At 36.6% G+C, this 24,033-nt stretch overlaps 1 protein-coding gene and 1 pseudogene across 4 annotated transcripts in view; one reads left to right on the top strand and one right to left on the bottom strand.

Annotated features, from left to right (window-relative positions):
- The window catches only part of Diaph3 (diaphanous related formin 3), a 464,142-nt gene that overhangs the window by 9,847 nt on the left and 430,262 nt on the right, over positions 1-24,033 (top strand). Inside the window, exon 2 of one of the 4 annotated variants that reach the window (XM_076871975.2) lies at positions 15,759-15,791. The exons of the other annotated variants lie outside the window; for them this stretch is intronic. Coding sequence (XP_076728090.2) covers positions 15,759-15,791 — 33 coding nt within the window. The remainder of the gene's footprint in view (positions 1-15,758; positions 15,792-24,033) is intronic. 4 annotated transcript variants of the gene reach the window in all.
- Positions 11,440-14,236, bottom strand: LOC143411792 (oxysterol-binding protein-related protein 9-like; annotated as a pseudogene).

The raw sequence follows: 24,033 nt of genomic DNA on the forward strand, positions 1-24,033 counted from the left end.
TAAGAAGTCCAACAGCATAAGAGTAGGAAATTCACTGAGCCTCCCTTATATTCCAGACCACAGATAAGGTGCCACCTCCACAGAGGCAATGCTGACACTATTTTCTTTTGTATCTTATTAATTATATCCTTTGTGTATGTATTAAGCATCCACTTTTTCCCAAACAAGATATATCACAGCTTTTACTTAAAAGATCTTAGATATGGTTACCCCAGACTCAGTAATCACCTTCATCTCTTGTTCAGAGACAAAATAAAGGCCCCTTTGCTTGAACTTGCTGTAGGCATAAATATCTGCATCTTTTCTCTTCATCTTTTCTTTATCCAGTTTCTTCATCTTTTCTCTTCCAGTATCCACAAAGAAATGCCTGCTTTCTTATTTAAGGTTCCTCTCTTCACCACTGCTCTTGACCTAGCCCCATTCCACCAGGAATACCTCACTCTCTTTAGGCTCCATGCTCTTAGAGTCCTTGAATGTTTTCCATTATAAAAGAAAAAGCAGTAGTCCTCTGGTAGCCTATTTGTCCAATTACTATATCTTGGTGAATGGTTCTAAAAGAAATATAAATATAACCCATTTTATGGATAATACTGGAAGTAAATGTAAGAGCTGGTATAATGTTCTTTTTCTCACTTTTTCAGATGTTAACTTTGGAAATATGCGATCTTTTTTACTCATTTTAAGTAATAAAATAATTTAGAGGATAGTAATAGAAGTTACTAATAAAATTATGCAAGAAAACCTAGTGATAATTTAGTCCTTAAAAGTTCAAAGTTTATCAATACATTAACAGTTAAATTTTATTAGATATTGACTTATAATTAATTTCTGACTTTTTAGTAACATGTTAGAACATGGTTATTTTTGTGGCTTATGGTAATAAGGTTTGTGGTACTTAAAAAAAGTATAAATGAGAAATTACAAAATAAGAACTATTAACTAACTATATTTTTATCATGAGGAAGCAACTTTAAAAAACAAAGGGGGGAACTAATGTTAATATAGCCTGTCCTCATGTGGAACTAGAATCAGGAACTGAAAGCTGGCAGCCAGTACTGTGTATTCTCTTTCTCCCTCCCACCTCACTGTTTCCATTCTCTTTTTGCTCCCTCTAGGCATTTGATTCATTGTTGTATCTCTGCATAATATGGTTTCCAGTGCTGATAACTTCATCCTGCCAAGTTTGAAGCCTTGAAATTTCAGATCTATCTATCTGTCTGTCTATCTATCTATCTATCTATCTATCTAAGATCTATATCTATATCTATATCTATATCTATATCTATATCTATATATATATACCCTTTGTCTGTGCTAGAGTAGATTCTGATTTTTGTCTCTGAAAATCAATTCCAGGTTTCCAGGAGAGTAAGGATTTGACTGGCTCTCTGGCTCTCTTTGGGTTTATATTCTACCGCGTGTTCAACAGTGGCCAGGGCTGGCACACAAAGAGCAGTCTGGACTGTTGGGCCCATGCTAACAACATAGGCACTCAAGGGATGGCATGCACAAGGCAGAAAAATCAATAGGTGTCTACCATAGCTATATGTGTCATCTTTGGATATTCCTTGATGATAGTCTTAGAAGATTCTGCGTACAAGTTTCCCTGATTTAGTAGTCCCTAACCCTGGTGGTTCTGTTCCTTAGAGTCGCAGATAGAGCTTTAGGATTATCCAGGGCAAGCCTGGATATGGGTATTTCCAGTTGGTCTGGTGAGTTAGTCAGGCATCTGTATATCAGGAAAGAAACACTCCTAGGTGATTCTCATGTGAAGTCAGATTGAAAATCACCACTGGACTAAAATGTTCCCTGTTCTATGGTAGGTGCAGGGATTAAAAACAAAAAGAAAAAAAAGAGACAAACATAAAACTGCATGATTACTGGAACCAGGTGATGCCTGTGGGGATCTTAGAGGGAAGGAAGGGAAAAATCTGATAAGAGCCTCCTCAGCCCTGGAGTAGTGTACTTTGCATGGCCTTCTCTGTTAAGTCTTTCCTACCAAGCCTCCCCACTTTCTCTCTCTCTCTCTTTCTCTGTGGCCATCAGAGCCAAATTCCAATTCAGTTGAGTTTGATCCTAGAACTCTACTGGCTCTTTCTGATCAATAACTGCTTTTGCCACACCTTACGAGGCTCCTAGGAGAGGCACACTTGATGTGGGAAGTTAGAGAACCTTCCTGAAGGTGGCAGTGTTTGAAGGGTAAGTGGGAGGACTTGTAGGGCAACAGAAGCAGTCTGTGGCTCCTCAGATAGGGATGGGAGTGGGGCACTGTCTCAGTCTGGACCAGAGAAGAAATTTGAACCATAGTAAGTTTAATTAATGTGGGGGTTATTTTCAGAAATGTTGAAAGGGGCAGGGCAAGTTGGAGATACTGAGTAATCCAGGGATTAGCAACTGCAGGAAGGAGAGGGGTCCTCCATCATAGGAGCCTGGAGGAGGGGCATCCAAGGCTGGTGCCTGACTTTCTGCAAGGGTCCCTGAGGCCCAGCTTAGATATGACTTGAAGAACTATGCTGTATGCAGTCCTCTGAATGGGGACTTCTCAGGGATGATGCTCAAAGTTCTGAGAGTCCTCAGATTATGTTTAAATGGTTATAAATCAGTTTTTTCTAATCCTCCTTTCTCTAAACAAATTTGGGTATTCCCTCCACTCCTCAGACTAATTCTATGTTAAAAACTAGTTAACAGAATTAACTGTTTGTCCCAAAATTGAATACTGACTCTCAGTGTTTGGGGAATATTTCTAATACATACCTTCTAGTAATGACTGCTGGCAGCACAATCAAACAAGCCACTTAAAGGGCTTTGAAGTAAATGATTGTTTGAGTACAGATCTTTCTCTCCTCCATCATGTAATTGTTTAATAAGCTGGTTTGACATTGCATACTGTTTAAGTTGGTAATTGATAAAATGTTTTTTGTACTTACAAAATATGTGACTATTCAATTAGAAGAATAAAACCCCATATTCTTAACTTGGTCTGGGAAGAGTCTATCTTCTTCTCCTGACTTTATTTTGTACTTCAGGAGCTACAATGGTATCGTTTTTTCTTGAACCAGGCAGCTCCTTCCTAATAGCTTTCTTCTGGCTGTTCTTTCTATCTACCTACCCACCTCCATCCCCTGTCTCTCCACCCCCAAAATCCACAGAGCTAACTCTTTAGCTTACTAGCAACTCTTTGCTCAATGCCACTTTCTCAGTAAAACCTAGGCCTACCCCAATTCCCACCTGAAAACCCTTTCACCCTAAGTTCCAGGCTTCCCTTAGTCTATACCAGTTTTCATTTTTATCAAGAGTATTCATCACCTTCCAGTATCCTCTGTATATTTATTTGTGTTACTTGTGTTTATTAACTGTTTTTCAATAGAAAGTTCCTCTAGGGCAGATATGTGTTTTATTTATGGATGTTTGCCTTGTCAAGAATATAGTAATGTTTAATGTTTGCACAAATGGATATTTTAGGAATCTCTTAATCTGTAAGAAGAATGGATTCTGTTTTGCAAGTTTTATCTGAATCATGCCTCAAAAATTGACTTTGGTCTTAGATCATTACTGTAATGTTTGCATGGTAATTAGCATATATTTAAGCATAGGTAATTAGCAGGTAGAGTCTTTCAATCACAATAAAATGCCTTGTTATGGTGCTTATTCCATTGTCTTGCATTTTGGTTAAGCTCCCAGGGTTAGAGACTAGATATTCTTCATATTTAATATAATGTCTTTCACATGTTGGCAGCCTAATTATATTATGTAGTAGGAAAAAAAATAGGATTATGAGATAGGTCTTGCTTGAATAATCCTGTCTTTTTTTCCCCTTATATTTTGGCATTATGTGCTTATTTACATTAGGGGATTATCAAGAGGTAATGAAAGTGGTGAATGATATTTACCTTAACTTTCTCAAGATGGCATGATATCATTTACATTTACAATAAAGAAAGATGATAGATTTCTTTTATCTCCACCATTAGTAAGTGTCATAAAATAGAAAAATAAAGCTAAGTCAATATATTATTGTTGCCACAGAAATTGAATTTGTGTCAAAAGGATTTGTGCTTGTGATGTAGTGATTCGTATATTTTTCTTGGAATTAAGTCTCTAGCAGGTGACAACATCAATAATTCACAGAACCAAGGAGCTTTTTGAGATTGGTTAATTTATATATGTGAATTAGAAAACAAATGAATAATGTGCTTAATATATTCTGAAATACTTGAAAATGTGCACTAAAAACTCAGCCTATTTAAGTCTGTACTCAACAGTATTCTTTTTCACTTTTTACTAATACATTTTTGTTTGAAAAGGAACTAATTTATATTTTCTGTTCAGTACGAAAAGTATTATCCACAGTAACTTTAAAAAAGCATTTCTTATTGTAAAAATAAATGCAAGTATTGTGTAAGACTGGGAAAATGTATGAAATTATTATAAAAGTCCCAAATTCCACAACCTAGTTATATAAAATTAGCAATTGTTCCTGTCTTATTTTTTCTATAAATGTGTATATTAATATATAGTTGGAATTATATTGCATATGCTATTTTAAGTGCAACGTTTTTTGTTTTTTTTTCATGTAATATTGTAAGCATTTTGCTATGTCATTATAGTCCATTATGGCAGGACTATTGAAATCAAGCATTGAGACCAGATCTCCAGCCCGACTTCCTACATAACCTGACCTGACCCTTGTCTTTCACAATAATCAGGTGAAGTATGTTTTCCTTCATTACCATGAGTCTGGTGGACATCAAGAGGCCTCTGGAAGCTTTTCCCTCTAACCTACTGGTGGTGTAATAATGTCAGGAACTGCATTTGGACAAACTAATCAGTTATAAGAATAGTGCAAGGAAGTAGTCATCATTGTTCTTGATCTGTAGAACTCAAACATCTTGTGACTAGGCAATTAAGATCAGGTTTGTGTCATTGAGCCATAAACCTATACCTGTGATAAGGTGCCTACCTTTCTGGGGTCATCCATCTCCTATTAGCTTCCTGTCAATTTAGCCCTAGGGGTGAGAATCCCTGCCACCTTCTGATTTTCTAGTTCATTCTAATAAACTTCTTTCCCACTGCCTTACCTCATGATTTTTGTTGTGTTGTGGGCAGAGCAAGCCTTTTGTGCAGTCACACTAGGATTTATTTAATTTATCCCATCTTTTGGGAAATTTAAGGTTCATTACAATTCTAGCTCCTTAAAGTAATGCTGTAGGGATACATATTTATATATGAACCTTGAATTGTGTTTCTTATTTCTTAAGTGTGGATTCTAGAAGTAGAATTACTCAAAGAGTATGAGACGTTTGTTCTCACAAATTTTGTTTTGATTCTGGGAGCTCTGCAACCAGCATAATTCTCTTTACGACAAATACTTGCTTTTTAGCATTCTCTGGACGAAGTGGATTCTCTTACTCTAAAACTGGACCCACTTTTAAAGTGATTCAAAGATTTTAATTGCATTTTTCTGGATACATTGTAGAATAATTTTTGATCTGATAGTAAGGTAACTAGTTAGATGCCCAGCCACTGTGATGCATAAGCTAGGGGAGAGTTCCAAGAAAAATTTGTTAATTAGCATTTCTAGAGAGGTGGTTCTTTCCTAGAAGGTGTGATGCAACCTTCTGATCCCTTGAAAACTTTGTTGTATTCTTAATAGCATACATGTTTCTCTCCTGTGGACACTTGAATGATGCCTTCTTTTGAAAGCTTGTCTTTTTCTTTTTTAAAATGGTACTGGGGATTGACCTATGGGCACTTTACCACTGTGCTACAATCCCCAGCTTTTTATGTATTATTATTTATTTTTATACAGGGTCTCCCTAAGTTGCCTTGAACTTGCAATCCTCCTGCCTCAGCCTCTTGAGTAGCTTGAATTACTGGTGTGTGCCCCTGTGCCTGAATGCTGTCTTTCCTGATGAGTTTTCTTTCACATAATCGTGATTATGGAGGAGGGAGATGTGGATTCCTCCGTGTGTCACAGTAAAGAAGCCTGGATAAGGGCATGGTGATTGTCTTTCTGAGGGAGGCAGAATTATAGTTTTGAATGAATGATTAAAAGAGTCTGAAGAGCTTTTCTGAATTCTCACCTGTTCCTAACATTTCACTTTTTTTTCTCCACACAGACTAAAAAAGCACCCCTAACCACATAAAGAGCCAGTCAACTTGAAAGTTTTTCTTTGTTCTCAAAGAGCCAGTTCCACTCTTGTCCGAAGGGGTAGGAAAGCTTCAGTGTTATTTTTGGATCTTTCTGAGATGTTAAATCCAGGGCCCTTGAAGAGCATTTTCACATCAAGGTGTTTTGTAGTTGCCTGGGAGATGACCCTTAGATTTTAGAGGTATGGTTAGTGTTATGATTAGAAGTGGAGTAGATTACATTTTTATGATCTTTATAATTGGCGTTGACATTAAGCTAAACACAGGTGTATGGACCAGAAGTTACCAGGTTCAAGTATGTATTCATAAGTTATTGGTGAAAAGAAATGGTTTGGACTTAAAAAATGCAAATAGCACTTTGCCATATCATCAATCCCAGATCATGATTAGGAAAAGACAGATCTTTTCTTCCCCTTCAAGTTTAACTTTGTTGTATCAATTACCTGTCATTTGCTTTGTTAATCAAATAGTGTCATATCATGCTTTGATATGACTAATCTTCAATATTTAGGTACTAAATATATATTTATGAGATTATTAGAAATAGATCACTTGAATAAATGACGCACCTGATAATTCTTCCTACATACCAGAAGCTTGTTGAATTCTCTTGAACTAACTGCTGCCTGTCTTTTCTTGGCAGTAAAGCCTAGCCTAAATATACCAACTCCTTGTCTTCTTTGAAATCCTCTTGTACTTCTTATCTATACCCTTCACATGACTTGTCTCAGGGACATCTGTCTTTTAAAGTAAGCCATATGATGAGGAATTTATATATGAGCAGTCTGAGGAAGTGTTTAATGGCTGACAGAGGTGGAGTGTGGAACAAATTTTTCATATGGTCCTAGGTGTGGTTCACTAGGAGTACCAGAGTGAGTTCCTGAGTCCCACCTAGGCCTGCTGAATCAGAATTTGGGGAGCTCAAGGTCTTTCAAAGTAAGTGTGATTTTTGTTCACACTGAAAAACAAAACTAATTGTTCTAGAGGGTATTGGTTTATGAAAATTGTACCTGAATCAGGTGTGTTTTGAGGCCTCTTCCTTTTGCAGATTTCCCTCCTATTGGGAATCCCTCCTAACAACCCAGTTAAATGATGCAAACAATTGAATTAAATTGTATCTGGCAAATTATTTAAAAATATCATCATACTTGACTGTGATGACAATGACAAATTAATCTAAGCCCATGAGGTTGACACTTGGTGGCTATTGTGTTCCTAATAACATCAGTGGACAGATCTTTTGCTTCACTGACCTGGTGGTTCACGTGTGCTAACCAATGAAAGAAAACATTAAAACTTGCAGAAAATCTGGGACAATAGCTTTTTCATTGCATGTATTGGCCTCAGGGGTTTGTATGCCAGGGGTTTGTATGCTTCTTTGTATATTACGTAATTTATCTGTCTTTGTTATTTACTTGCAAACTAAGTTGATGGGGGAGAAACTTTGTCTTCATACCTCTGGATATTCACAGTATCATTTAGCACAGTGCTCTGAAGGCTCTAAATCTATTTTTTGATAGTGTACACTGTCTTCAATAAAAAGTTTTGATGCATTGCTTAAATGGGAATATAGAGACCTATGTTCAGTGTTTCTACCTGCGGTCCCCCCCTCCCCATCCTATCTTTTGAAGAAAAATCTATAAAGGCTCTTTTTTTCTCTTTGAATTCCACAGTGACCCTTTTGACCATTCGTCCTAGGAATTGTCATTAGCAGAAAACATTGTTACCCATCTATATGTGGTGCTTCTTACTTTAGGGAGAAAATAGAATTAGCAAGTTGAGCATAGGACCACAGGTAGAAGGGTGAGTTTCTGACTTAGGAAAAGGGCCCCAATGTCCTTTAGTTAGTACCACACCTTAACCACATCCCAGTGGTTCCATGGACAGAATTGTCTGTATTTTAATGTCACCATTTTATTGTATCCCAGTGCCATAAAGCATTAATAGCACCTATGGAGTCATAGGCCAGGTAACATAACTAAATGTCACAAAGTCACATTAATATGTCTAAAGCTATATGTTCTTAGCTTTTTCGTCTTTGTGGGCAAAATAACCCTAAAAAGTTGTTATAAGATTATTATTTTTAAAGGTGTTCCTGGTAGCTTCCATTAATAATTATGACATTTTCTTTATTGGAGTGGCTGTAAGCAAATGTTACTCATGAACTGGACTGATGTGTGCAGTTCCTATTTTTTCCAATTGGAGATAGTAAAGACCATTGCTGATGGCTATAAAATAGATGTAGTTCATTTCAAGTGTCTTGGTTAACCAGACATTTAAACAGTACCTCAAGTACCAGTATAAAAGCAATAGTTTTTTTTTTCTTTCTTAAATTAAGGATGTTAGTCTCACAGTTTTAAATCACAAAAAGCCCAAACCACACAGAATTGTCTGAAGATTTTATGTTGGTCATTCTCTTGTTCCTCCTCATCATTTCAACTTAATGAATGGTCTTCATTTTATTTGTATATAAGCCAAACAAGCAGGGACTTGAGGTAATACTAAATTCAAGTTCATCAATATAGAATTTACATTAACATTAAAACATTCTACAGAAGGCTGCCACTTGATATATCCTTTATGTTTCTTCACTAAGTAATTAGTGCTTGTTTCTTTGTCCTTCATGTTTGAAGTAGACTTATTGGACATTATAGACTTTAGGGGAAATTACTACTGCTTAGATCTATTAAGACTAGCATATTTTTTAGTGGTCCCCCAAACTCTTATTTATATTACTTGCTTAAGTTGTAAAACAGAACTAAGCAGTTCTACCCCTTTTTAGAAAAAGTGTCCAATCAACATGTTATATGGTGACAACTAGGAATGGTGACATCTTTGGGTCAAGACAAGGAAGAATGGGCTTTGATGCAATTTATCAGCTCCAAAAAGAATATGGCACATTGGCCAGCAGAAGCCATGCTAACACTGAACTTTAGCACTGGGCACAGGTACTGGATCTCTTCTCTGAGGCTAGCATATCAAGTGAAATAACTTTTTTTTTTTTTTTTAACGTTTGAAAATGAACCCCAAATAAGTTTAAAAATCATGCTCTTAACATATTCTCCATTCAAAATTTACATAAAACATGCATTTTTGCTCTAGTAGCCCAGATAATTTTTTCTCACCTAATCCACCATGTAGCTGCAGATACATTCTTCTGCCTCAAAATGTAAACATAGGAGAAAAAATTAATAGTAGCATGGTACTGAAGTTTTTGCAGCTCACATCTCGAACCATGTGGTGGCCAGTGAGCATGACCCTATCTTGAACTTCATTTTTTTACTGCAAGTTAACTACCTTGTTAACAAAACAAAACAAAACAAAACAAAACAAAACAAAAAACTACTCTACCAGTGGCACCTTCATGAACATAGTGGAGATGAATTCTGAGCTGTTGATTAGGATTGTATCACAGGTTGCACAAGAAAATAAATGGGTATCACCAATATGATCAAGGAAAATTCTGCCTATTTTGATAGCTGAAGTTCTAAGAACTCCGACCGGTAGTGAGATAGGTGTTGCCAGCCACTCTTCTCTCTCCAGCAGACATGAAGCTTCTAGGCCAGTTGAGTCTCCTCTGAGTTTAGGAAGGTCTTGGCTGGTTTCTCCCTGGTTGAGCCTCAGCATCAATCACCAGAGTGACTCTGTCCCCTACAACCTTTGGTCCAGAATCCCCTTCATTTCTAGGCTTCCTCTCTCTCCCTACTATCCTCCTTTTTCTGCTGGGCGCCACCCCTTCCCTGATCACCTTAGCTGATTCCCACTCCTCTTCTACTTGGGGGCCCAAAACTACCAGAAGCCGCAGACCCACGGTTCGGTTTCTTTAAGATTGCTTGTGTGTAAGCAACTATGTGGGTTTTATTCTTCAGACAACTAAATCTTGAAAAGTATTCTGTTTTGACATAGAAACAAATTTCTCAGATTAACTTTCTAGCTGCTGTTAGTCAATACCTTCAGTTCTGTCTTGGATCCTTGAATTTGCTGCCATTTCCTGGCCTACTGACTTCTCCTGTTGGCAGTGAGAATCGATAGGTAAGGATTTTCCAGAAGAGAAGGAATAATGAACTTGACCTTAGCTTCTTGTTTTCTTTTCCTTAGACTGTTATACTTCTCACACCTACATCCCTTTGAGTTTTCTTTTTCTTTGTTAACTACCCCTAGATTATATTCTGCTGGGATTCATCACAATTTGTGTGTGTGTGTGTGTGTGTGTGTGTGTGTGTGTGTGAAATATCATGTGCAATACTCTTAAGTTGTAACTGGAGTTCCATGTGCCAATATAGTCTTGAGAAACTGATTAAGCCTTTAGCAAATTAATTGAATCCCCTTAGAGGTTTGACCCACAGTGAGATAGTTTAAGAATTAAAACAAATAAACCTGAACTGTGACAAAAATGGAGCCTTATTTTGCTTTGTTTTTACACAGGAGTGACTGCTTTGTTCAGAAAATTGTGAGTACAATTCTAATTTAAAAGATGATCCAATTTGAGGTGTTTTTGTTTTCCCCTTAAAGTTGCAGAAATTATGAAGCCTTAAGAAGCACTGAGTATAATTCAACTGTAATCCAGGTTTAGATACAATTTAATAATAGTTCATTTCCAAAATAAAGTTATCATAGGTGAAACCATGAAATTGCCTAACACTTGATTTTAATACATTGCACTAATTTTTTAAAACAACTCTGAGGAACCAGTATTGACAAGAGATGGAATATTTCTGAAAAATCTGCCATCCGGTATATTTTTGTGTGTATATATTTGTTTAGATAGAACCCAAAAGATCATATGAACTATGTCATAACAGCAGAACTAGAGTGCAGAGTGTGAAACTTTTTAAAGCATGGAGTTTGGAAAAGGAGCAAATATCTTGTTTCAAAACCTACTAAAGGGGCTGGGGATGTGGCTCAAGCGGTAGCGCGCTCGCCTGGCATGCGTGCGGCCCAGGTTCGATCCTCAGCACCACATACAAACAAAGATGTTGTGTCCGCCAAGAACTAAAAAAGAAATATTAAAAAATTCTCTCTCTCTCTTCTTTAAAAAAAAAAAAAAAGTTAGTTTAAAAAAAAAAAACCTACTAAAATTTTCTCAGGACTGAAGTCAAAATCTGAACTGCTGTAGACAAAGGGAAGCTTTTCCAGCTTTATTTTTTAATCTACGCCAGAAAGTCCAGTATCCCTGACGTAGGAACAACTGTAATAAGAAGGGAATGATAGGTTCGCCCAAAGGAAGACTGTTGCTTCATTAGGACAATTTGCCTTGGTCATTGGGTGTAAACTTTTGTGTTTCCCAACCTAATGCGTCACAGCAACAAAATGTTTCAGTAATGGTTCATCATAAACCCAGCATTCTCCATCTTCATAGAATAACCTTGTCTCCCACTAAATTTTCTTCTCCTTCCTTCCTTGGGTTTCTGCTCTTTGCCTTTCTTCAAGTTTGTACTTTGCTTCAATTGCTACATCAGTGTCTCTGATTTTTAAATTGAAAGTGACATCCTTCTTTTTTTAATATTTACTTTTTAGTTATAGGTGGACACAATATCTTCATTTGATTTTATGTGGTGCTGAGGATTGAACCCAGTGCCTCACGCATGGTAGGCGAGCGCTCAACCGCTGAGCCCCAGCCCCAGCCCATGAAAGTGACATCCTTCTAAAGGCAGCAGAACTCATACTCATTCTGATCTTTCAACTTCCTCACTTTCTTCTTGATTATGGGCAACCTCTGTATTTTCCCATGTTGCATATTTTATATACATTATACTATTCCATTCCCCAAAAATGATTCCTGTCATTTGGAGAAAAAAATCTCAGCAGTAATTCTGTGTTTCTTGCCTCCATAGAAATAGAAAGGTTTAGTGTGGAAGACAATGTTTGTACTATAAACTGTTTTGGTACAATTAATATTGCATTCTCCTCCTAGTTCCATCGAGGGACTGTGAGGATAGACCTTCCATAACTTGGGGAATGTGAGAATGTAATGTTCATTGTAGTCTAAACATGTGACACATCTTTGCCCTCTGTTGTGCACCCCAGTTAACCTCCCAAGGAATTTTGATTTAGTCCAGATATGAGCATCGAATTGGATTTTCTTATTAAAACATTAAGCATAATAGGCTGAAATGGTGGATGATGGGAAACCTGAATGTTACACTATTATTGGAAACCTAAAGAAATGGCCTTTCTGAAACTAGCCTTGTGTTCTCTTTGGTGTCATTTGGTAATGTCCAGTGACACTGAAAGATCTCACCCAAAATGGGGTTGTATGGCTTTTTGGTTACTGATACTTTCCTTCATGCATGAAAGGCTGAGAGGTATCATTTCACAGTCTGAATGATTTGATCCCTATGATCTTTATGATCCGGATGTGCAAAAAAGTCTGCATACATTTCTAAAAGAGATCTTTTTTCAAGAATAAATATTGGGGGGTGGGATTGTTAGTTCTGTGGAAGAGCGCTTGCCTAGCATGTGTGAGGCACTGAGTTCGATTGTCAGCACCGCATACAAATAAATAAAGGTTCATCAACAACTAAAAAATATTAAAAAAAGAATAAATGTTGGAAGAACTACCTTAGTAAGATCCATTCTGAGTCTAACTTGTGACAAGAGGTGCATGATAACACTCTTATACTCCTCCACTGACCCTGCCTCCTCCTCATCATCTCTGTCATCATGTGAACCAAAAAGGTCAGCATCACTTGTCGCATTGGACGTGGAAGAATTCAGTGATTCTGTGGTATCTGGATGCATTAGACTATTTCCTGAACTGCTGTGTGTCAAGATTAAGGCAGATCCAGAAGAATCTATTAAGTGCTTTGGGGATGAGCCACTCTGAAGGAATTCATCAGCATCACAGAATTCATCTTCTTGCTAGAGTAAGAGAATTCTGGGACTGTATTTGGAGACAAGTTGACATGACTTGGAGAAGTCAGACTTTAGTGGTGAATGCCCACTGCCTGTACTATTTGGTGTTGGAGTCTGATGATGTCCCAAGGTAGCTAATACAGGTCCAGCAGGTAGGGAAGATGGCCACTGCTCTGACATACAAAACTGAGCTGGTTCTGGAGGTAAGACAGTCTGAGAAGGCATTGTGCTGATCACAGGTTCCAAGGGACTAGGTAGATATTGCATCTACAGGATTAATAGTACTTTTAGCAATCTGCAGCAACACGGTGCAGTGTTTAATTGATTCTACCATGTTATTTGTTGTGTGAGAGTTTCAGTTTTCTATCTCTCTTCATCATCTTTACAGTTTTGAAGCTTGTCATCCAAAATCTTTAGTTGCTCTATCAAGATTTGTAGGTAAGCATCTGCCTTTGTCAGTTTTTTTGTCAAAATCATGAACTTTAGGAACAAATCCTGAATCTAAACCTCCAGAGGGCTGTTGGAAGGAGGCAGGGGGAGCACGACATTGGTGCCTCCATCCTTGCCTGGGCAGGCAGCAGGGACCCCGGAGACTTAGGGGTGGGGACCAGGCTCTTGGGGTCTATTCACTGCAAGCGGTGAGCAAGAAAGCCATTTGCCAAGGCCATCATCTTTGGTGCCTCCTGGAGTGGGAGTGGGGGCCTGCTCCTGAGCACCCCTCTTCTACCCCATCCAACAGATCTCCAGATCCCCAGGTGGCATTGTAGGCAGCTCAGCCAGAGGTTCATCCCCAATTTGAGGTCTTTGAAGATGTATAAAAATGTCTCTCTTGGATGTTTATATCTGGATTTTATGTAATTTTCATATTTGTGACTTGTATGCAGTTTTTGCATCATAAATCTTGCATGGGACCTATTATTATTTCTCTTGAAATTTTTTTCATTGTCTCCTCCCCCCTTTTTTTAAACATCATTTTTATGGCATTTTCCTGGAGCAACTTATTTGTATTGGTCTTTGGGAATATTTCACTAGTGTAAATATTTTCACTTTACAGTGGCATACTCTTCTAAGTAGAACTTCAGCTTTATACTTGAGTTCCTTGACTTTACCTTTTAAGCATTAGACCATTGGCATACTATTGTTAGAACTTAAGTACTTTCCTTTTGTCACAGGAGCTTGAAATGACCCCTTTTAGGACTGACAAGTTGTGATTGGGGTGATAACCTCCCATTGTAGAATAACAAGAGAGATGTAGTTAACCAAATGCATGGGCTGGAAACCTTTATCGGCACATACAGTAAGTATGTAAGCAGAGGCAGGGAGGGGAGCCCTGAGCAGGCATTTCCTCTGTGTTGGTGTTTTTTACTTCCAATTTGAAAGTTCTGTGGGTTGGGGTTTAATTGTGATAATGGTTTCTGGGGTGACATGGGCTGTAAGTGCCTTAAGAACTCCAGTCTTGCTAAGAATCAAGCCCACTCTGAAAGACCACTGTGCATATTTGTTCATTTCAAAGGTTGAAAATAGTATTGATAAAAAAGAAATTTTGTAGCCCAGCACTAGACACATAAAATCAGTCCCATGTTATTACTTTTTTATTCCCATATCAGAGTGGGTGTGGCTAATGTTATCAATTTGGTACATTCTCATTGGTGTATATAAAGTTCATTTTAGGTTCTTTCCCTTACTTTTCTCCCTTTGTATTTGAAGAAGGAACATATTGATGAAAGAGAATTTGTAGTAATTTACATTGTACAGATTTTTAATCTGGCTCATTACTGAGGTAGAGTCATGAACATAGAAATACTTTAGTGTACAAACATGAATGAGAAATTTCATTCCATTTCATAAATGTTGAATTTGAATAACTATGTGCCACTTACTGTGTTAGATGATGATTGTTAACTCCTGTTCTTTTAGAATTATAAAGGAATAGACCTGATTTTCCCATTTAGAAAATATTGGACCCTTTTTCTGCTCTTTGAAAGATCTGATGCTCCAATGAATGAGAGGAAGGACAATTGAGTTCAGCTACTCAAATATAAAATTTTTCCTACTCCCAGATTTAGAAAACAGATTTTTTTCCTAAATACTTTTTCTTTTTTTATTTTGAATTGTGCTTTGTGGGAAACTAATTTATTCACTTTCTAAAGTGGTCTTATGTTTGTCTAGCAAGAAAATCCACAAAAGGGTTCTCAAAAAAGCTAGCAATGAAATTGAAAAGTGTCTACTCTCATCCATGGTGATAAATCAAACTGATGCTAAAGATGCAAATAGTCATTCCAGCACATTCTTTTTTGTTACTAGAATTGTTTAAGTTAATTAAGTCAGCAAAGTACTTCATTATCTATTATGCTGCATACTAATGGTAAATTAAAAGTTTTACTGTTCTATAATATGAAATTTTCTGAAAATCATATTTAAATATTTATTTCCACCATGTTCTAAGTCTGTATATTTAATGGTAATTAATATAATTAATTAGGAAAATATATTTATTGTACCACAGGTTGCTAATTTGCGATGTTCACAAATCCAAGAATTTTTAACAAATGTTTGAAACTACTGTGTGCATAGTAACTTTTGTTCATCTCTTTTGAGAGAGAGATTAAAACAGCATATAATGCATTTTTATTAGACTGTCAGGAACTTAATTACCTTCAAGTTAGTATTGTAGAATTTCAAATGTCATCTATTAACTAAAATAAAAAAAGCTGTTATAAATTACTCATTGATTTTTTTTTTTTCATTTGCAGCATTTAAATATTAGGACACTGACGGATGATATGGTAAGGTTATCCTCAACATTTCTTTTGTCATGGATTTTAATTAACCATGTAATGCTCATGGTATGTGTGTTAACTCCTTTGGAATTGCTAAAAACTGATGTATTGGAAATTTACTGTTTATAGTGCTAAAATAAGAGGGATTACTGATAAAACACATAAAGTTGTTGCCTTTAATTGAGAAAGGGAATAGTCAATATGTTAATTAAAAAAAATTTGTTTTAATTACAAATTGTTAGTCAACTTTGAATCTTTCAAATCAGCTGTCATTCTTTGGGGATAAATTGCACACTTCTAAAAGAGGTAGGAAAAAATCACTTGAGATGTGTCAGCTTTTTAGAAATATGTAGTTGCTAATTAAAGTAAAGCAGACTAAAATATGCATATATTTTAGAAATTTTGTTTATAAATGAAATCCAGACATATCTTTAAAATGTGTGTTCTTCATGTTGTTAATAATAGTCTCTCATGGGTACTTAATACCTTAAACAACATTGCAGTTACTTGTAATACAAATATTAGCATATTTAGCTAAGTTTTTCTGAGAAATTCATTTTCTAATGTAATTCATGGTTAATGGTAAAGAAATAACAAAAAGAAGAATAAAGCCCAAATAAGCAATAATATCACAGTTATGTAAGCATGACATAGAGGGAAAAGCACAGCACTTCTTTGACCAGGTGTGTGAATTCAGCTTCACTATGTATTAAGCATGAAGTAGAGTGACTACATCATATTAAGCATTCAAAATGTTAGCTCCTCTGATATCCAAAGTGATATCTTTGGCACCTGGGTAAGGTACACATGTAAAGGTGAATGAGACATAGACCTTGATACAAATGATTTAAAAAATTAGAATGTTTGTTTCCCTCTTTTTTGTTACTAGAATTTAAGAAAAGGATATTTATGAAAAATATTTAGTATAACATTTGTTCACATGTAGTTAACATATACTTATTTTTGCTTAACAACAAGAATGTGTTCTGAGAAGTGTATTGTTAGGTAATTTCGTTGTGTGAGCATCATAGAATGTTATGTACACAATTAGGTGGTATAGCTTATTACACATTTAGTCTGTATGATGTATACCACTATATATGTAGTCCATTGTTGACTGAAAAATGGTGTGTGATTGCATTAGTATTTAAAAAGCAATAGTGATGGGCTGGGATTGTGGCTCAGTGGTAGAGCGCCCACCTAGCATGGGCGTGACCTGGGTTTGATTCTCAGCACCACATAAAAATAAAGGCATTGTGTTGTTGTGTCCATCTACAAAAATTCTCTCTCTCTCTCTTAAAAAAATAAAAAAGACAATAGTTATATGGAACACTTATGTAGTCTACATAATTATTTCTCACTTTGCAAGGCAGATGTTGTCTTTAGTTTATAGCTGAGGATGTTGAGGCCGAGGTAGAATGCCCAGCTCCCAAATGGTACAGCCCTAACTCGGGTCTTGTTCCAGGCAGCTCCAAGTCCTGTACACTTACTGTGCTAACTTATCCCAGTCTCAAATGACTTCTTAGGGCAATAATAAAACCAGTTGTAATTTTTGTATGAATTTTTATAAGAACATAGAGCCATACGATGATAGATTTATCACAGCTTTATTGATATAATATATATAGCATTCAATTCACCCACTAAAAGTATTTAATTTAGTGCTTAGTATATTTGCAAGAGTAATCTAACCACTACTACAATCAACTGTAGAACATTTTCATCATCCTCAAAAAAAAGCTTAATCCCTTAAAATGAGCTCATACTCCTCATTTTCCCTCAGCTCCCTTAGCTTCAGGAAACTACTAGTCTATTTCCCATCTCCATGCATTTGCCTGTTTTGAAAATTTCACATAAATGGAGTCATATTGTACATGGTGGTGGAGTCTACAACAGCCATTCTAGAAACCATCTTGCTCTATCTTATATGAACAAGTGGGTTTATTCTCAGTGGAGCCTTTGTTAAGTCTATCTCCATCCTGTTACTACTCCTTACCATTACCCTCCTTCTTGCAACTGCCCTTGGTAGGGTCCGCACTTTGGGCACCTAATGGATATTTTTAGCACTTCATCATTTATCTGACTTTTTCACTAGTTTAAACCTTTGAAGGCAGGGACATTGTGTTGTTAATATTTCCAGCAGCCAGCATGTTGTCTGGCACTAGTAAACCTTTCAGTATTTGTTTTTGAGGACCTCCTGCCAGTCTTTCTGACCACCTGCCTACCTGGTGGTGACTGCTGCCTTGCCCTGCTTTCATCTTAGGTGCATGTATGACCATCTCTTCTGAATTCCTCCTTGGCCATCTTCACGTGGACTTGATGACTGAACTGCTGTCTCCTCATTCTTTTTTTTTTTTTTAATTGGTTGTTCAAAACATTACAATGCTCTTGACATGTCATATTTCATAATTTGATTCAAGTGGGTTATGAACTACCATTTTTACCACATGTACAGATTGCAGAATCATTGGTTACATATCCACGTTTATACATACTGCCATACTAGTGTCTGCTGTATTTTGCTGTCTTTCCTATCCCCTTCCTATCCCCCCTCCCCTCCCCTCCCCTCCCATCTTCTCTCTCTACCCCATCTACTGTAATTCATCTCTCTCTCTTGTTTTTTTTCCCCCCTTTCCCCTCACATCCTCTTATATGTAATTTTGTATAACAATGAGGGTCTCCTTCCATTTCCATGGAATTCCCCTTCTCTCTCCCATTCCCTCCCACTTCTTGTTCCTGTTTAATGGTAATCTTCTCATTCTTGTTGTTCTTTTCTCATCTTGTCTTTAGCTTGTCTCCACAGTAAGATAAAGCAGGTCGTCTAGTTATGGCAGCTGTGTCCATTGTCCCAGAGGTCTGAAAATAAGCATAGCCATTTTGGACTACAGATACCAAAGAGTAGATTCTTTCTTACTTGCTGTTAACTGACATAGAGTGTGTGGAAAGAGTGTTGGATTTAGAATCAGAAGAGTCTTGTTGAGAGACAGACTTCTCTACTACATAGCTCTGTGACCTTTACAAATCCATTATTTTCTTGTTCCTTTATTTGTATTGAGGCAGGATTAATCTCTCCCTTCCTCATAGGGGTTTGATGAGTTGCATTTAGGCAGAAGTGTATTGAACTGCTGCTCTCAGTTCTGTCCCTTTTTACTCTATTTTACAAACATTTTCTGATATATGACAGAGAGGTAGGGTGACACATTTGCAGCTGAGCCTTACAGGAGATGTGTGCTATAGATCAATGTGAAGCTGTGAGAAGGGAAAGGGTAGATGGATATTTTGAGGACTCTTTAAACTATTTATGGTGTGTTAGAGCTCAGGGAAGCATTTGCCACTGGTGCTCTGATAGGTACTGGCAGTATGTTTTCTAATTAAAGTCTGCCACCCCCATAACATATACGTTCCATGTGTGCTTTTCATTTAGAATTTCTTAATGTGAATAGCCATTTGGTAAAACTTGAGAAAAGGCATATAAAAATAGTTCTGCTGTAGTCACAGGTTTGAATAACGGTATGTTAGAAACATTAAATATGAACATACGGGAAGCATTTATGCTAAAAACCCATCCCTTTAAGTTGTTTGGTTAAAGGCCTGCAAAAGTATGCCTCATTTAAAGTTTTTTTCTTGAGAGTTAATATCAGAATTGAATTTCACAGGACAGTCTTGTTAAAAGAATGAAGGATTACCACAGTGTTGGGATCTCTAGGCAGTGTTATAGACGTTGAGCAGTGAGCATTCTCTGGGTATAGGTGCAGTTTAGTTTATCACCATCCATCGTGGATACCTGGGTTGGGAAGGAGGTTTCCTCAGAGGCACAAGGTTGGGAGGAGGGAGAGCTAGTGGAGATCAGTTTGAAAAAGTAAGTTGGAAAAAATGGAATATGGACTTAACAATGCTGAGTTATCCATCAAAGTGTCCCTGAGTGTTTTTGGAGCTTAGGAGTTCTTTTGACTTTCTCTTTTCTCCCTTGTCCCTCACACCATTTGTCCGTAGTGCAGTATTCCTACTGATCTTCATCTCTTTTATACTGCTAGCCTATTTTGTCCTATAGCAATGGTTTTCAAACTTGTTTTTTTTTTTTTTTTGACTATGACCCACAGTAAGAGGTAGCTTTTTTTTTTTTTTGCTAGCCTAACCATAGAAAACTACAAACTGGGTCTCAGTTTAAAACAAAGTTTTTGTAACCAATATTTAATGTTTTAAGCATAATGAACTCTGATTATTTCCTGTTTCTTTCCACTTTTCTTCACTCCTCTCTCATTATTTTTTGGGGAAAAAAAAAACAGATAGTGATCAGATCCATTAAGAGGATTTAATGACTTACAAGTAACAACTATAGCTAGAAAAGCAAAGTTGGCCTGCATAGGAACTAGAAATTCATGAGGTCTCTCAATTGGCGTCTATTCTTTATGAAAGCATGTAGGAAAGTTAGGTTAGAGGGACAGTCTTGATTGACTTTGTATAAGTTCTTTTGCTTTCAAGTTTGGTATCCCTGTTTATGGGGATTGTTTAAGGGAGAAGTAAAAAAAAAAATACTTAGTAAATCATACATTTAAAATATTAACAGTAGGATTAGTAACATGCACTTTTTTATTGAGGCATGGTTTGCATACAATATGACATACTAGTTTGAAGGGTAAAATCTGAAGTTTTACAAATGTATGCAATCATGTATGTGCTACAAACATGATAGAAAGCTTTTTACTACCTCAGCAGTTCCTTGTGTGCCCCTTTGCAGTCAATTCTCTTTCTTTGTGACTCTTGACAATCTGTTTTCTGAACTACAGTTCAGTTTCTAGAATTTCATGTAGATGGGATAACATAGTATATTATCTGTGTCTGGCTCACTGGTGAAACTACAGTTGGTTGGGTTTTGGAAAGAACCAGTTTTTGGCTCTTATGAATGAAGCTGCTGAAAACATTTTTCTTTCAGGAATTTTTTCTTCATTTCATCTGTGTTGTTGAGTTTATGGAGATAAAGATGTTTATAATATTTCCTCATCTTTTTAATGCAGGATCTGTCTTGATGCCCTCTTTTCCGAAGTTGATATGGACACTTTGTGACTTAGTTTTTCCTTGTTTCATCTAACTAGATGTTGTCAATTTTATCGATCTTTTTAAGAGACCCAACTAATTTTCAATATAGTTCATTTGTTTCCATTTATTTATTATTTTCTTCATTATTTCATTCTGTCTGTTTTTTTTATAGTTTTTAAAGATAGAAGCTTAAAACATTGATTTGAGACTTTTGTAATGGAAATTTATAGCATAAGATTCTTATATCTGAGACCTGTTTTTAGCTTCGTTTCACAAATTGTGGGATGTCTTCATTTTTGTTCACTTGAAAATATTATTCCCTATTGATTTCTTCTTTGATCTATAGATATATGTTTTAGTATATATAGCTTAATTCTCAAATTTTTGGGATTTTCCTGCTTCTTTCTGTATCCGATATGTAATTCTCCTGCGGACTGACTTTTGGTTTGTGTGAATTCAGTCCTTCCCAATGTAAGTCTTGCTATATGTCCCAGAATGTGGTCTATCTTGGTGAATGTTCTCTATGTTTCTGCTTTTATTGGAATGAATCTATAGATAGTGAAGAGGTCATGATGGTTGATGGTGTTCACATTTTCTATTTTGATTTTTTTTGTCTCTTATTTCAATTATTCTCTTGTATTCAGTTGTTTAAGGGAGAAGTGTTGGAGTCTCCAACTGTAATTTTGCATTTTATTTATGTCTCCTTTCCATTCTATCAGCTTTTGCTTCATGTCTTTTGAAGCTTTGCAGTGAAGAGCATATAGTTGTCCCTTGGTCTCCATAGGGTATTGGTTCCAGGACCCTTGCAAATACCAAAATCCATGGATGCTCAACTACTTTATATAAAAGATTTGCATATAATCTTCACACATTATATATTGTGTAGGGAATAATGACATGAATAAGATATTTGTACATGACATGTTCAGTACAGACCCAGTGGTACAGATGCAACCAATATAGGCCTAGATATATTTTCCATCCAAGGTTGCTTGACTCTGTAGATATGGAGGTGCTGACTATATGCATTTAGGATTGTTGTGAGTTGTTTAGTATTATGAATGACTTTTTTTGTCCCTAGTCGTAATCACTAGTTTTTAGTCCTTGGAAATTAGTAGATTTATCTACTCGATATATTTGTCTGCTTCTTCTTTGAAGAACAAATACTTTTTGACTTTTGGAATATCAAATTTTCTTGATTTCATACTTCTCTCTTTTTCTATCGTGTGTGTGTGTGTGTGTGTGTGTGTGTGTGTGTGTATGTTTCCTTTGCCTTTCTTACACTATTTTTATTTCTTTTTTCTTCTGAAGCTATGGCTCTTCTCTGTATATGATGCTTTACTTACTTGGATGATGACCTCTTAAGTTTTCAGCTGCCACTTATGTTGCTGTCTATGACCTTTTCCTCCAATGAGACATACTGTCATCATTGGCCTCATGGTTACAGTCACATGGATGTCCCATTTTTACTAGAAACTGTACATGCCCAAGCTGTACACTCTCCTCCTAATTTTTTTAAAAATATTTTTTAGTTGTAGATGGATACAATACCTTTATTTATTTATTTTTATGTGGTGCTGAGGATCTAACCCAATGCCTCACCCATGCTAGGCAAGTGCTTTACCACTGAGCCGCAACCCCAGCCCCCTCCTAAACTTTTCATTCCTATATTTTCTTAGTAGTTAGCTTTACCCTTATGCACTTTCTTTGTGGTTATTTTTTGACCCTGTCTTCTCTATCAGAGTGATAGTGTCATCATTTTTCTTGTCTGGACTCCTTAATAGCTTTGTGTTGCTCCCTAAAAAGATCACTTTCAGCAGAACAATCAGAGTGACCTATCTAAATTGTGTATCTGGTTATGCTTTTCCCTATTCAAAACTGCTTATTTGCATCTTTTATCCATAGGTTGAGGCTGTGGTCTTTAATGTGGCATGTGAGGACTCCCTGCTAGGACCCTCCCTCTCCAACTTGATGTACAGCCCTCAGTTATTATGCAGGAAGCTTCTTGGGAATAGATTACTGACAGATTGTAAAAATATAATTGGGGGTTAGTCTGGAAGAGGCTGGGCAGCCACAGGCTTAGGCTAGGGGGCTTGGAACCTCTCCCTTGGAACATGTGTGCCCAGTGAGCTGCTGGTGCAGAGGCAGGCTTGACTTTCTTATACCTGAAATACATCTAAAATAAAAACAAAAATAGAGAGAAACATAACTGAGGAATTATAGCTCTAGTTAAAAAGCATAAATATGGTGTAATTATTAGCTATGTGCTAAATATTATTCCAAATGTTAGCTTTATCCATGCGTTTAACCTTCACTTGAGCCTCTGAGTAAGTCCTAGTATTTCCATTTTTTAAAGATGGGGAAACTGAGAGCTTAATAAACTTTTTCAAAGACTTGGGTAGCCGGGAATACTGGCAGGCTGGCTCCAGAGAACATCTTTATCAAGAGCATTATGCTTCCACTTAAGTACTATCCTTTTTACTACTGAGCACCAAGTATCAAATCTAGAAGTGTATCTCATTATTTTCTGCTTTTCTTTTCAAGCCATCTGTATGAGACTTCTCACTTGTAAAATGACAGGGATAAAAGGTATCATAACCATTGATCTTAATCCTGAGAAAAATGTTTATAATTGTGAAGACATATCTAAATTTTCTGTAATGAGATATGAACTATTGTGAATATTTTAAGTAAACAAAATGGTGTAAAGAACATTGGAAAAACTTCTGTGCAGGATTTCTTTACAAATCTACCAACAGTTGTACCCTGCTCCCAGATACAGGTATAGACTTTTCTGGGTCCCCTTAAGGCTCCCCATGGAAGTGGAACCAATGTGGATATTGCTTGGTCTGGGATGGGTTCTATCGATTGCTTTGAGAAACTCTTCCCTTCCTTCTTCTTCTCCTGGATACTGACTGTTCTCTGTGAACTTCTTAACAAACAACTCATGCAAATTCTGAGTGTTTTCTGTGGGTCTGGTTCACTCAAAGATAGTTCCCCAGGTGAATGGCCTAAAAGGATGGGCTTTGTCTACCTGTGGACTCTTCCTGTACTTTCTGAGATGTGATAGGTTTTGTGGGATATATGCTGAAATAGACATCACACTCACGGAAGGAGAAAAAATGATTTAAATTTTCTGTCTTTGTGCCTAACTTTTGAGTGAGATAATGAAATATAAATGATTAGTTTTGCCAAAATAAGAGCTCAACTT

The sequence above is a fragment of the Callospermophilus lateralis genome, chromosome 12 (genome assembly GCF_048772815.1).
Source record: "Callospermophilus lateralis isolate mCalLat2 chromosome 12, mCalLat2.hap1, whole genome shotgun sequence".
In the NCBI taxonomy this organism is placed as follows: domain Eukaryota; kingdom Metazoa; phylum Chordata; class Mammalia; order Rodentia; family Sciuridae; genus Callospermophilus; species Callospermophilus lateralis.